This window comes from Salvelinus namaycush, chromosome 12 (genome assembly GCF_016432855.1).
Source record: "Salvelinus namaycush isolate Seneca chromosome 12, SaNama_1.0, whole genome shotgun sequence".
In the NCBI taxonomy this organism is placed as follows: Eukaryota; Metazoa; Chordata; class Actinopteri; order Salmoniformes; family Salmonidae; genus Salvelinus; species Salvelinus namaycush.
Genome location: NC_052318.1, coordinates 37,310,120 through 37,323,081, shown reverse-complemented (window position 1 = coordinate 37,323,081; position 12,962 = coordinate 37,310,120). Strand labels below are relative to the sequence as shown.

Sequence of the window (12,962 nt, the reverse complement as noted above, 5' to 3'; positions counted from 1 at the left end):
GTCCCTCTTTGTGGCATCTGACCACATGACTGAACAGTAGTCCAGGTGCGACAAAACAAGAGCCTGTAGGTCATGCCTTGTTGAGAGTGTTGTTAAGAAGGCAGACCAGCGCTTTATTATGGACAGACTTCTCCCCATCGTAGCTACTGTTGTATCAATATGTTTTGACCATAACAGTTTATAATCCAGGATTACTCCAAGCAGTTTAGTCACCTCAATTTGCTCAATTTGTGTGTGTGCTGTGTTTGTAAGTCATGACTGTGAACACATCTTGCTTTAACAATTTAACATTCGCTAAACGGCATACCCGTTAGGCTACTGCAGCCTCTGCGACCTCACCTGTGATATCAAAGTCATTTTTGATAAGGCACGAAAATATAATTTACGATTTGGTATAATTTTGATTATGGAAGATTGAATAAGTGCGGTTCAAACTGTTTGCTTGGAATGATTTATTGCTATCGTCTCTATCTGTGCATGAGAGTGCATCCGACTCAGTCTCCCTACCAGAAAATACGCGAAGTGTTGAATTCAGCAGGAAACTAAAGAGCGAATGGCGGATGGCTTGACCGCATTTCAATTACTGTAAAACAACGATGACCGCATGAGTCATTTTCAGAGAAACGAAACTAATGGAAGAGGAAACAAAAAACGAAATAATTTACGAATGCCTCGTTCACACAACTGGGAACTCGAAAATCTCCGGCATCATTTTGTTCAAAACAACTCGGAACTCGGAAAAATTACTAGCTCCGACCTGGAAAAATCGATTTGAACGGTCATCCAACTCGGAATTCCAACTGGGGAACGTGTGCCTCTTTCTAGAGTTCCGACTTTCCGACCTGAAGGTCACTGACGTCATGATTTCCCCTCGTATTTTTCCGAGTTTCCAGTTGTTTTGAACGTGGCAGAAGAGAACCGCCGGACCTCTATGTGCTGCACTCTCTAGATTCACCAAACAGTCGCACAGACATATCAGATCCACACTCGAGCATGGCTTGTCAGCAACCCTTCTTCAATCCGGTAAGAATTCTAATTTGACAGTATTTACATTTATTTTTTTAGCCCCCATTATATGTGAGTTTCAGGAGTCATTTTGGGGATTCTTTTTGGTGTAATGTTCCACCATATTTTTATATTCTGGACCCACAGATTGCACATTTTTCTTCTAGCCCAGCACCCACTAGCACATCCGGTGCAACTAAAATAAGTTTTAATGGGTCTGTTAGTGATGAGTTTAGTGGACTAGAACAGGACTGAAAAACATTGAATAGGTCTGGCTATATTTCCTGTCATTTTCATATCCACCTTTGACACCTAAAAACTTAAGTGATTGATATAATTAATGAAAGAAGGTAAGGAGAAAGGAAACTATAACCGTTTAGATTGTTGTTGGCTACACAATGCTTGATGTGGCCATTGTTAACGTTTAAAGTTTTCAACTAAGTCTATTGCAAAGTCCCTCAGGCAGACTACCTAGCTACAAGCTGGTGAACGACATTAGCTACCCAGCCTGGTCAAGTGTTGTTTTTTGCTTCATGTCCTAGAGAGTGCCATTCACTGGCCGTATCCAGGGAGCTCTGCATGAGGGGAAGACCATCACTGTGACAGGGAGAGTCCTGCCAGGATCCCAGAGGTAGACCTACCTAGTAGAACTCTAGTAGAGTCTCTTTTTGACTGTATGACAGCCATGTCGTCTTTAGCTCAGTCTTGTCACTCACTATCAGCACAGAAGGGATCTTGTTAAACCTAATCACTTTCAAATATGGCCCCCTTTTTTCTCTCTGTAGGTTTCATGTGAATTTGCAATGTGGCTCAAGAGGAAATCCCGACATCGCCCTCCACTTCAACCCCCGATATGATGGCTCCAAAGACGTTGTGGTCTGCAACACCATGCAGCACTCTGAGTGGGGCCCAGAGGAGCGTGAATACCCTGCATCCATGACCCGGGGGGCCAACTTTACCCTCATGTTCCTGGTCAACAGAGATTCATATTCGGTCAGGAGACTTTTATCACTGATGATTAGGCTACACATTTTTTTTTTTTTTACTGTGGACTCATTGAATTGCATTGTATCTCTGTTCTAGAGCAAAAAGATTCAAACCCTTATTCATTCTTTTTCCTCCATGTGCCATTGATTTTTTTGTCTCTACTAAATCCTGTCTTACCCTAGCTGATTGTGAATGGTTCCCACTTCATGGAGTACCTGCACCGGCTGTCGTTCTCCAGAGTGGACACCATCTCCGTGGATGGGGGAGTGGAGATCCAATCCATTGCCTTCGCTAACCCTGCAGTTACAGTGAGTATCTGACAGGTCCTCCGTTTGGGAGAATACTGTACATCTTTGCGTTCCAAAGGATCAGCTTTGCTGATCTTGGTCAGTTGTTTGGAATGCTACCCAGTTGGCAAAACAAGTTGCAACTTGCAATGGTCATGGTCGGCGTGTATAATGATTGTAATGATGTTTTGGGCATCTTTTTAGTGTCCAAAAAAAGTATTTCCCTCAGTTCCTACTTTAATCAAAGTCGCTACTTTAATCAAAGTTCCTACTTTAAACATTTAAATAAATAGTAATCAGACTTACATGTGCTGACCAAGATTATGTCCATATCCTACACAGAGAAATTAAATGTATTTTCTTTTCTCCAGTCACCTCCTCCCCAACCAGGATATCTTGTCCATCCACACAGTGTGAGTATTCTCCAGACAGACTGATCAACAGGATTCTTAGTTATACAAGTGTTACGAGTTTTAGTATTTGGATTTACATAAGGCCTGTAGTTGTATGGAAACACTTGTAATTAGTAATAAGCACATTACTACTAAGCACATTACTACATGTGTCCTCACAAAACAGTAGCATAAGCCATAACCCAAGAGAGACATTTTGTTTGCAGGGTCAACGGAACCAAGCCATGTCTCATCAAATTAAATCAGGTCCCAAAACTCCTCAATGGTGTAATGCCACACAGGTAGATTATAGCATGCTGGGTTGGAGGCTCATTTGGTGTATTTAGCTTTTTTCATTGTGGTGGGTGTTTTCATAAGATGACTGCATTTCATTCCATTCAGTCAAGTTTAGCTTTGAGGGTTGATCATGCTTTCCTTGTTTTCATGGTTTCCTTGTTTAATTTGATACTGGTTTGACAACTGTTTGTTTGATTTGTAGGCTTTCTCGGCTGCGTTTTGTGCCCCAGGATCTTTTCAGGTGCATTGCATTCAAATGAATCAACTTTTTAGAGTTCAAAATTTGTAGAGTAGAGGCCAACATCAGGAATTTGATTGGAGTCGTATCATTGATCTATATAAATGAATAAAGCTGAAATGAAAATGAAACTCTGACAAGATTAAAGTAGTTTAGAGACTGTACTGAAAGGTGCTATTCTTCAGATGGTAATGTACAAGGTTTATTTTATAGACACCCCCTCCATACACCCCCCAGCCATCCTTCGTAAGTACCCCTTCTTTAACCTACAGACTAAGTGTAGACTGAACAATTACATTAATTTATTTGGTATCGAAACCAATTGTTAGGGTGATATGGTGATGTTATGGATCCTGTGTTCTCAGGTTGTGCCATATAAAAATATAATGGTAGGTGGACTTTACCCAGGCAGAAACATCATCGTCCAGGGTGTGGTCAACCACAACGCTGATAAGTAAGTAACGCTTTCTCATTTTAAACACATCTTGCATTATTAATTTGCTTGTCACCTGCTATGGGTCGGAGTTGGTACTATGAATCGTGTACCTGTACATTACAGACAATACAGATAGATGGTAAGGAAAAAGGTCCTTTTTAGATTAGTCTGTCACCCTCCAAATGATTTGCATAATTCTTTCTTTCACGATTGTGTAACACTCACCTGCCAGAAAAGTTCTCCCTCTCTAGAAACAGTACATTACAGAGCTATACAGTACTATGTCATTCCTTCAGCATATCAATGGCCGACATGGGTAAGGGTGATACTCTTTGTAGGCTTACCTTTGCACACCCTTTCCTGTATCTACCACAGAGCGTTCATTTATTTGGTCACCTAACATATTCCTGGCCAAGCCTTATAACCATGATCATGGTCTTTATGGTTCCAGGTTCTGTGTTAACCTGCGTTTCAACTCGGGGGTGGCGCTCCACTTCAACCCCAGGTTTAATGAGAACATTGTCGTGCGTAATAGTCTCCTGAAGGGACAGTGGGGTCCAGAGGAGAGGAACGGGGGCATGCCCTTCTACAGAGGCCAGCCTTTTACGGTATAAACTCCATTATTGAACTGCTTTGCTTTATCTTGGCCAGGTCGCAATTGTAAATGAGAACTTGTTCTCAACTTGTCTACCTGGGTAAATAATGGTAAAATAAAAAAAATATATACCTGATTGTAGACTGTATTATGGAAGCTAACTATATTTTAATGGGTTTTTTTTGTGCATTGACAACAATTTGAGCTGAAATGAGTACTGAATGTGTTTTAGCTGCAATGGTACCGTGTGCTTTTCCTTGGATGAACTCAGCACTCATGTCAGGCTCTCTGTTTCAGGTGACCATTATGTGTGACACCAAGTGCTACAGGGTGATGGTGAATGGAATCCAGATGTTCAGCTACAACCACCGCCACTTCCTGCTCCAGCAGATAGATATCCTGGAGGTGGAAGGGGACGTGAGCCTGTCCTCTGTGCTGGTCTAAGTAATGACTCTGTCCTGTTATGGTTTGAGTCACATACACTGGGGTCAAAGGTCAACAGGGGTAGGATCTGATCAGAACATTATAAAGACCGATGAATGATAAGTCATGTCTTCTGTGTGTGGACATTTTCTGTGTTGAAAAACTGTGGCGTTTTGCTATGTTGCTGATGGCGAATGTGGATATCATGTTGGGCAAGATGTTTTCATCAATATTTGTATCTCTTTCATAAACTATTTAATTTAGAGTAGACTATGTAAAATATTGTCTTCTATTTATCAAATTCCACATACTTACTGTATGTCTGTTCTCTCTGTACCGACAATGTTTCCATAGCAAATAAACTTTAATATTGGAACTAAGATGTTGTCATAATTCTACATCACCCCCAGGGGGCAGAGAGGTTCTGATAAAATTACTAACTTTGTCCTGTTTTAGATTGTAGTGGGAGGGTTCAGATTTTTTATTAAAAGCTCAATTCTGAAGATTTTGACAAGGTAAATACTGATGACATTAATGGTGCTGTGAATCATTATAATTACATGAAGTGTATTCAAATGACTAGGAGTTCCAGGTGGTTAGAAATAGGCTAGTAGGCCGGTCGACAGATTGCTCTGGCTGGGATGTCTGGTCTAATCCATCGTCATCTACAGATTCCCCTCACTTGCTGCTACAAGCAAGTTGACAAATCTGAAGCCACCAGCAGAGGCCAATTGGTGATATACACTACAAAGACACGGCTGTTGCAACCAAATATCTCCAATTTGGTCTCCAGACTAAAGGACAAATTTCCACCGGTCTAATGTCCATTGCTCGTGTTTCTTGGCGCAAGCAAGTCTTTTCTTATTGATGTCCTTTAGTAGTGGTTTCTTTGCAGCAATTCGACCATGAAGGCCTGATTCACACAGTCTCCTCTGAAGAGTTGATGTTGAAATGTGTCTGTTATTTGAACTCTGGGGAGCTTTTATTTGGGCTACAATTTCTGAAGCTGGTAACTCTAATGAACATATCCTCTGCAGCAGAGGTAACTCTGGGTCTCCCATTCCTGTGGCGGTCCTCATAAGAGCCAGTTTCATCATAGCGCTTGATGGTTTTTGTGACTGCACTTGAAGAAACTTTCAAAGTTCTTGAAATGTTCCGTATTGACTGACCTTCATGGCTTAAAGTAATGATGGACTGTCATTTCTCTTTGCTTATTTGGTATTTTACCAAATAGGGCTATCTTCTGTCTTCTGCCTTATCCCTACCTTATCACAACACAACTGATTAGCTCCACAAATTAACTTTTAAGAAGGCACACCTGTTCATTGAAATGCATTCCAGGTGACTTCCTCATGAAGCTGGTTGAGAGAATGCCAAGAGTGTGCAAAGCTGTCATCAAGGCAAAGGGTGGCTATTTGAACAATCTCAAATTAGAAATATATTTTGATTTGTTTAACACTTTTTTTGTTACTACATCATGCCATGTGTTATTTCATAGTTTTGATGTTTTCACTATTATTCTACAACGTTGAAAATAGTAAAAATAAAGACAAATCCTGGAATGAGTAGGTGTTCTAAAACTTTTGACCGGTAGTGTATATTTTTTCTCTCACAAAGTACCTTTTAGCCATCCTTTTCATCTGTAGGCCTCCTGGCAGCCCTCCATCCTTACTGGATTAAAGGAAGAGGAGGGGGTGTGATGATTTACATTAAAGAACATATCTGATGTAAACAAATTGAGTGGTCATGTGATAATGAACTAGAATGTATTGGCCTGAACATTACACCCAAATGTATTTTACCCTTATTGGAATGTATAGGCCACCTTCCACCAAAAGTGTGTTTTTTGATCAGTTTAATAACATGCTTAGGGAATGTGATTTTGGGAAATAGGTCATCTTAATGGGAGATTTAAACATGAATTATGAAGACAAGTCTTGTTGGAAAACCCTCAAACGGATCACTAATACCTTTGACCTTACACAGCTAGTTAAAGGGACAACCAGGGTGACTTGTTGCTCTAAAACACAGATTGATTTGGTGTTCAGTAATAACCCAGAGAGAGTGACTAAATCATTCAATATGGTTACTGGGCTATCTGATCATAATCTGACACTTATAGCCAGAAAGCTGTCTAAGAGCAGGTTTAACCTCTTTACTGTTAGAAAGTCGGATCAACTAAGAATACCTAAGAGTGAATTAAACTATGAAAACGCAATTATGGGAATTAACTGGAATGATCTCTTGTCCTATACAGACGTGGAAGCTGATAGTCAGGTTTTTCTATCCACAATCCAGACTACAATAAATGGTTTCCGAAAGAAAATCAAATCCAAACCTGGCCAAAAGAGCACTCTTCCTCGGTTAAATGGAGAAATCTGGAAATTGATGAAAGAACGAGATTATGCTCTAAAAATAGCCATAAGATCCCAATTAGAGCATGACAGACGTAGGTTTACCATGTTGAGAAATAAGGTGATGAAAGAAATCAGACAGGCCAAGGCAAACGTTTTTATTAACATAATTGGTGAAGCAAAGGGAAATTCTAAATTGATCTGGGAAAATCTAAAAAAGTTAACAGGGAAAGATCATATTAACACTGCAAAAATACTAGAAATCATGTTGAATAACAATCTAACACAGGATGCAGTCGAAATAGCAATAGCCTTCCATTCCTACTTTATTGACTCTGTCAGGGTACTGACACAGAACCCCTCCACTGATTTCTTGGGCTCAGTGCTAGTGAATGACGCTCAACCCGTCTTCATCATAAGGGCGGTTTCTGAGTCAAAGGTGAACAAGGTGATTAGCTCACTAAATAACTCTAAAGCCAAAGATGTGTTTGGGCTGGACTCTACCTTTCTTAAAAACTACAAAGAGTCACTCATTGGTCCCATTACTAAGGTCACCAACACATCTATTGGTCTCGGGGTGTTTCCAAGGGTATGGAAGTCGGCCATAATAACGGCCATCTTTAAATCATGCGACCCTGCTGACGTGAGTAACTACAGGCACCTATGGTGTCAAAGGTTGTTGAAAAGTGTGTAGCAGAACAACTGATTGCCCACCTCAACAACAGCCCCTTCACATTACACTCCATGCAGTTTGGCTTCAGAGCGAAAACACTCCACAGAAACGGCCAACTGCTTTCTTCTGGAAAATGTGAAGTCCAAGATGGACAAAGGGGCGTTGTTGGGGCTGTGTTTCTGGACCTAAGGAAGGCTTTTGATACTGTTAACCATGAGATTCTCATCACAAAATTGTCCAAGTTAAACTTTTCCCCCGATGCCTTGAGATGGATGAAATCATACCTTGAAGGCAGAACTCAGTGTGTCAGAGTGAGCAATGAGCTGTCGCCCACTCTTAGCTATGATGTGGGCGTTCCCCAAGGGTCAATACTGGGGCCCCTCCTGTTCAGCCTGTACATTAATGATCTGCCTTCTGTCTGTACTGGGTCTGAAGTTCAAATGTATGCAGATGATACAGTGATATATGTGCATGCAAAGAGCAAACAACAAGCTGCACAAGAACTCACTACTGTAATGGTCCAGGTTACAAAGTGGCTCAGTGACTCGTGTTTGCATCTCAATGTGAAAAAAAACTGTTTGCATGTTCTTCACAAAGAGGGCAACAGATGCTACTGAGCCAGATGTCTATGTGTCAGGGGAGAAGCTCCAGGTGGTATCTGATTTTAAGTACCTTGGCATCATACTTGATTCCAACCTCTCTTTTAAAAAGCATGTGAAAAAGGTAATTCAAATAACCAAATTCAACCTAGCTAATTTCCGATTTATACAAAATTGTTTGACTATTGTTTGCTACAGAGGTAGCAAAACTGTACTTCAAATCTATGATACTCCCCCACTTAACATACTGCTTGACTAGTTGGGCCCAAGCTTGCTGTACAACATTAAAACCTATTCAGTCTGTCTACAAACAGGCTCTCAAAGTGCTTGATAGGAAGCCCAATAGCCATCATCACTGTTACATCTTCAGAAAGTATGAACTCCTGAGTTGTGAAAATCTTGTGCAATACACCGATGCATGTTTTGTATTCAAGATCCTAAATGGCCTGGCTCCCCCTCCACTCAGTATTTTTGTTAAACAGAAAACCCAAACATATGGCAGCAGATCCACAAGGTCTGCCATGAGAGGTGACTGTATAGTTCCCTTAAGGAAAAGCACCTTTAGTAAATCCACTTTCTCTGTGAGAGCTTCCCATGTCTGGAATACACTGCCATCAGACACACATAACTGCACCACATATCACACTTTCACAAAATGCATGAAGACATGGCTAATGGTCAATCAGATTTGTGAACATAATCCCTAGCTGTGTATTGCCACTATCCATGTTGTCTGTTGTCTGTAGCTTGTGAGGTGTGGAAACACTTTGCTGCTTTTATGAATTTTGTCTTGCTGCTTTTTGTTCTATGTTGCTCTGTCTGTATGCTACGTCTTGCTTGTCCTATGTTGCTCTGCGTGTGCTCACTGCTCAATGATTGTCTATATTGTAATTGTTTTTAATAACCTGCCCAGGAACTGCGGTTGAAAATTAGCCGGCTGGCTAAAACCGGCACTTTTACTGAAACGTTGATTAATGTGCACTGTCCCTGTAAAAATAAAATCAACTCAACTCAACTGCCACCAGTCATTTTTCACTGCGCTATTTAAGAGGTCGCTTGGTGGTTGCGTAGGGGTGCTTTCAATCTATGGTGTGCATTCGTGCATGTATAAATACATTATTTCTTGGGGGTGCTAGGCCTATTCTTTACAGGGCTTCAGCACTGTCTTGCCCCTCCCTGGAGCTGCCCATGACTGCCTGGTTGTACCAAAATGATTTAGACCAGTGCTGCACAAGTTGGCCTTTCTTTCACTAAAACAGATGCCTATGCAACATTCTTTAGATTAGTGAAATGAGTTCATTTTGCAGCATGTGATTTGATATGCTTTCTGAGGAGACCAAAATGGCATCTTATTCACAAAGAGCCCCTTCACACAGGGTCAAAGCATGGTAACATTACATGTCAACAAATTTGGATGACAAAGTATGTAAAATCAAAGTTTATTGGTCGCATACACAGTTTAGTAGATGTTAGGGTGGATTTATGCGAAATGCTTATGTTACTGGCTACTAACAATGCAGTAAAATGTCAATCAAGTACACAAATAATATAAATAATTAAAGAAATTTAAAACGAATCTAATTAACAACCCAAATAGCACTGTAAAATAATTTAATTTACAAAATACAAAGAATGGTATGTACAGCAGTAGATACAGTGAGCTCCAAAAGTATTGGGACAGTGGCTATTTTTTTGTTGTTTTGGCTCAGTACTCCAGCACTTTGGATTTTAAATTATACAATAACTATGAGGTCAAAGTGCAGTCTGTCAACTTTAATTTGAGGGTATTTTCCTCTATAGCGGGTGAACTGTTTAGAAATTACAGCACTTTTTGTACATTGTCCCCCATTTCAGGGGACTAAAACTATTGGGACAAATTCACTTATATGTGTATTAAAGTAGTAAAAAATTCAGTGTTTGGTCCCATATTTCTAGCACGCAATGATTACATCAAGCTTGTGACTCTACAAACTTGTTTGGTTGCATTTGCTGTTTGTTTTGCTTGTGTTTCAGAATATTTTGTTCCAATAGAAATGAATGATTAATAATGTATTGTGTCATTTTGGAGTCACTTTTATTGTAAATAAGAATAGAATATGTTTCTAAACACTTTACATTCATGTGGATGCTACCATGATTACGGATAGTCCTGAATGAATCGTGAATAATGTTGAGTGAGAAAGTTACAGACGCACAAATATCATACCCCCAAGACATGCTAATATTAATGTTCTCAACCTGCCCTCTATCGGTAGCACCATAGTGATGCCCTAAAGTGGTGATAAACACAGTCATTCTGGATTGAGGATACTGTTTAGTCGAAATTAAACTATAGTGCCTGGAAATACGCTGACGTTGCTCAAATAGTCAAATATACAAGGGCTGCATAGCGAACATAACAAATACAACTGTTTATATGGATTCTAATGACAATTTAAATTGGCATACGCTGCAGTGTATGGGAATTGACGCTGTTGACTGCGTCCCCTCTTGTGGTTTTGAGTGCTTCGAACACACCGACAGCTCATTGCATTTTGGTACACCAGTATTACATTCATTTCCAATGAAACGCTGCGTTTTCCTTGCAGCATTGCGTTGCAGAAGCAGTTGCAGTGCGTTCGGTGTGGTGCGTACGTTGACGTATGCGTCAAACTGTATGCGTAGACGTCTTGACAGAAATGGTAGCAGAAGGTGAATGTTGAACTTTTGTGGCATACATATCCAGATGATGCTGCGTACTATTTTGCGCAATGTCGGTGTGTTCGAGTGGCCTGCTTTCAGTACGTTTTTAATGTTCTGGAATGTTCAATTGAACGGAAACGGTGCTGTACTGAACTACCAGTTGAAAACCAGAGAGGTTGGGGAACGTTGTCAGCATGGTCACTTCCCCTTAAATGCATCACTTATTGTTTCAAGCCACACCCACCAAACGGGAGCAAATGCACCTCCACGTCTGTTCAAGAACGTACAAGAACGTTTTGGGGAAATGTGTTGTTCAGTTCAAACCGTTCTGCAACGTAGCAAACGATCAAGCGAACTGAACACACTTCTGATTTTATAGACTAGTAACATAGTAAACGTAAATCCGGGACACTCAAATGGGTATGTAATGTTCGGTGTGGTTACATAAGATTGATAGAAGGTTACTTACTAGCAACCCAAAAGTTACTGCTTGAATTTCACCACGGACAACTTTAGCATTTTAGCTAACTACTTACTACAACGCAAATCTAGCTTTGGCTTTGATAAATGCAACATGTAAAGTGTTGGTCCCATGTTTTATGAGCTGAAATAAAATATCCCATACATTTTCCATGTACAAAAAGCTTATTTCTCTTAAATTTTGTGCACACATTTTAGTGAGCATTTCTCCTTTGTCAAGATAATCCATCCACCTGACAGGTGTGGCGTATCAAGAAGATGATTAAACAGCATGATCATTACACAGCTGCACTTTGTGCTGTAGACAATAAAAGGCCACTCTAAAATGTTCAGTTTTGTCACACAACACAATTCCACAGATGCCTCAAATTTTGAGGGAGTGTGCAATTGGCATGCTGACTGCAGGAGTGTCCAACAGAGATGTTGCCAGAAAATTGTATGTTCATTTCTTTACCATAAGCCACCTCCAAAGTCATTTTAGAGAATTTGGCAGTACATCACAAGCACATGTAACCACACCAGCCCAGGACTTCCACATCCAACTTCTTTACATGCGGGATCGTCTGAGACCAGCCACCCGGACAGCTGATGAAATGGAGGAGTATTTCTGTCTGTAATAAAGCCCTTTTGTGGGGAAAATGCATTCTGAGTGGGTAGGCCTGGCTCCCAAGTAGGTGGGCCTATGCCCTCCCAGGCCCACCCATAGCTGCGCTCCTTGACCAGTCATGTGAAATCCATAGATTTGGGCCAAATTAATTAATTTCAATTGACTGATTTCCTTATAGGAACTGTAACTCAGTAAAATCATTGAAATTGTTGCATGTTGCATTTATATTTTTGTTCTGTATAGGTAAACAATAATTGTTCTTATGCAATGGATAGACTGTATCATAAGGTTGTCATAAGAAACACTATGTATATTATGTAACACTAGATACAGAACTTCCGACTTTACCAATTGGGGCGGCAGGTAGTCAAGTGGCTAGCCTCTTAAGGATTCGCCCTTTTCCCCCCAATTTTGCCTAAAATTACATACCCAAATCTAACTGCCTGTAGCTCAGGCCCTGAAGCAAGGATATGCCTATTCTTGGTACCATTTGAAAGGAAACACTTTGAAGTTTGTGGAAATATTAAAGAATGGTAGGAGAATATAACACAATAGATCTGGTAAAAGATACTACAAAGAAATAACCAACCGTTCTTTTGTATTTTTTTGTACCATCATCTTTAAAATGCAACAGAAAGGCCATAATGTATTATTCCAGCCAGGTGCAATTTAGATGTTGACCACTAGATGGCAGCAGTGTACGTGCAAAGTTTTAGACTGATCCAATGAACCATTTAATTTCTGTTAAAAAAATTGTATCAAGACTGCCCAAATGTGCCTAATTTGTTTATTAATAACTTTTCATGTTCAAAATTGTTCACTCTCCTCAAACAATAGCTGTAATAGCTACTGTAAATTGGACAGTGCAGTTAGATTAACAAGAATTTAAGCTTTCTCCTAATATCAG

At 40.2% G+C, this 12,962-nt stretch overlaps 1 protein-coding gene across 3 annotated transcripts; it reads left to right on the top strand.

Annotated features, from left to right (window-relative positions):
* The first annotated feature begins 580 nt into the window (after nt 1-580).
* Nucleotides 581-5,040, top strand: LOC120057194 (galectin-9-like). 3 transcript variants are annotated; one of them, XM_039005677.1, is made up of 11 exons: nt 581-1,023; nt 1,548-1,636; nt 1,791-1,998; nt 2,175-2,300; nt 2,651-2,692; nt 2,899-2,973; nt 3,171-3,209; nt 3,420-3,452; nt 3,572-3,660; nt 4,094-4,250; nt 4,535-5,040. In XM_039005677.1, exons 1-11 carry the CDS (start codon nt 994-996, stop codon nt 4,679-4,681), a joined length of 1,035 nt encoding a protein of 344 aa, XP_038861605.1. In that variant the 5' UTR covers nt 581-993; the 3' UTR covers nt 4,682-5,040. The 3 variants fall into 3 exon arrangements, with proteins under 3 accessions (XP_038861605.1, XP_038861606.1, XP_038861607.1); XM_039005678.1 differs by lacking the exon at nt 2,899-2,973; XM_039005679.1 differs by lacking the exons at nt 2,899-2,973; nt 3,171-3,209; nt 3,420-3,452 and having other exon boundaries at nt 584-1,023.
* Nucleotides 5,041-12,962: the final 7,922 nt, after the last annotated feature.

Coding starts and splice junctions, on each gene's coding strand:
- LOC120057194 (XM_039005677.1), top strand. CDS start 994: ATGGCTTGTCAGCAACCCTTCTTCAATCCG. Junction 3,453..3,571: donor ACACCCCCCAGCCATCCTTC/GTAAGTACCCCT, acceptor CTGTGTTCTCAG/GTTGTGCCATATAAAAATAT. Junction 4,251..4,534: donor ACAGAGGCCAGCCTTTTACG/GTATAAACTCCA, acceptor TCTCTGTTTCAG/GTGACCATTATGTGTGACAC.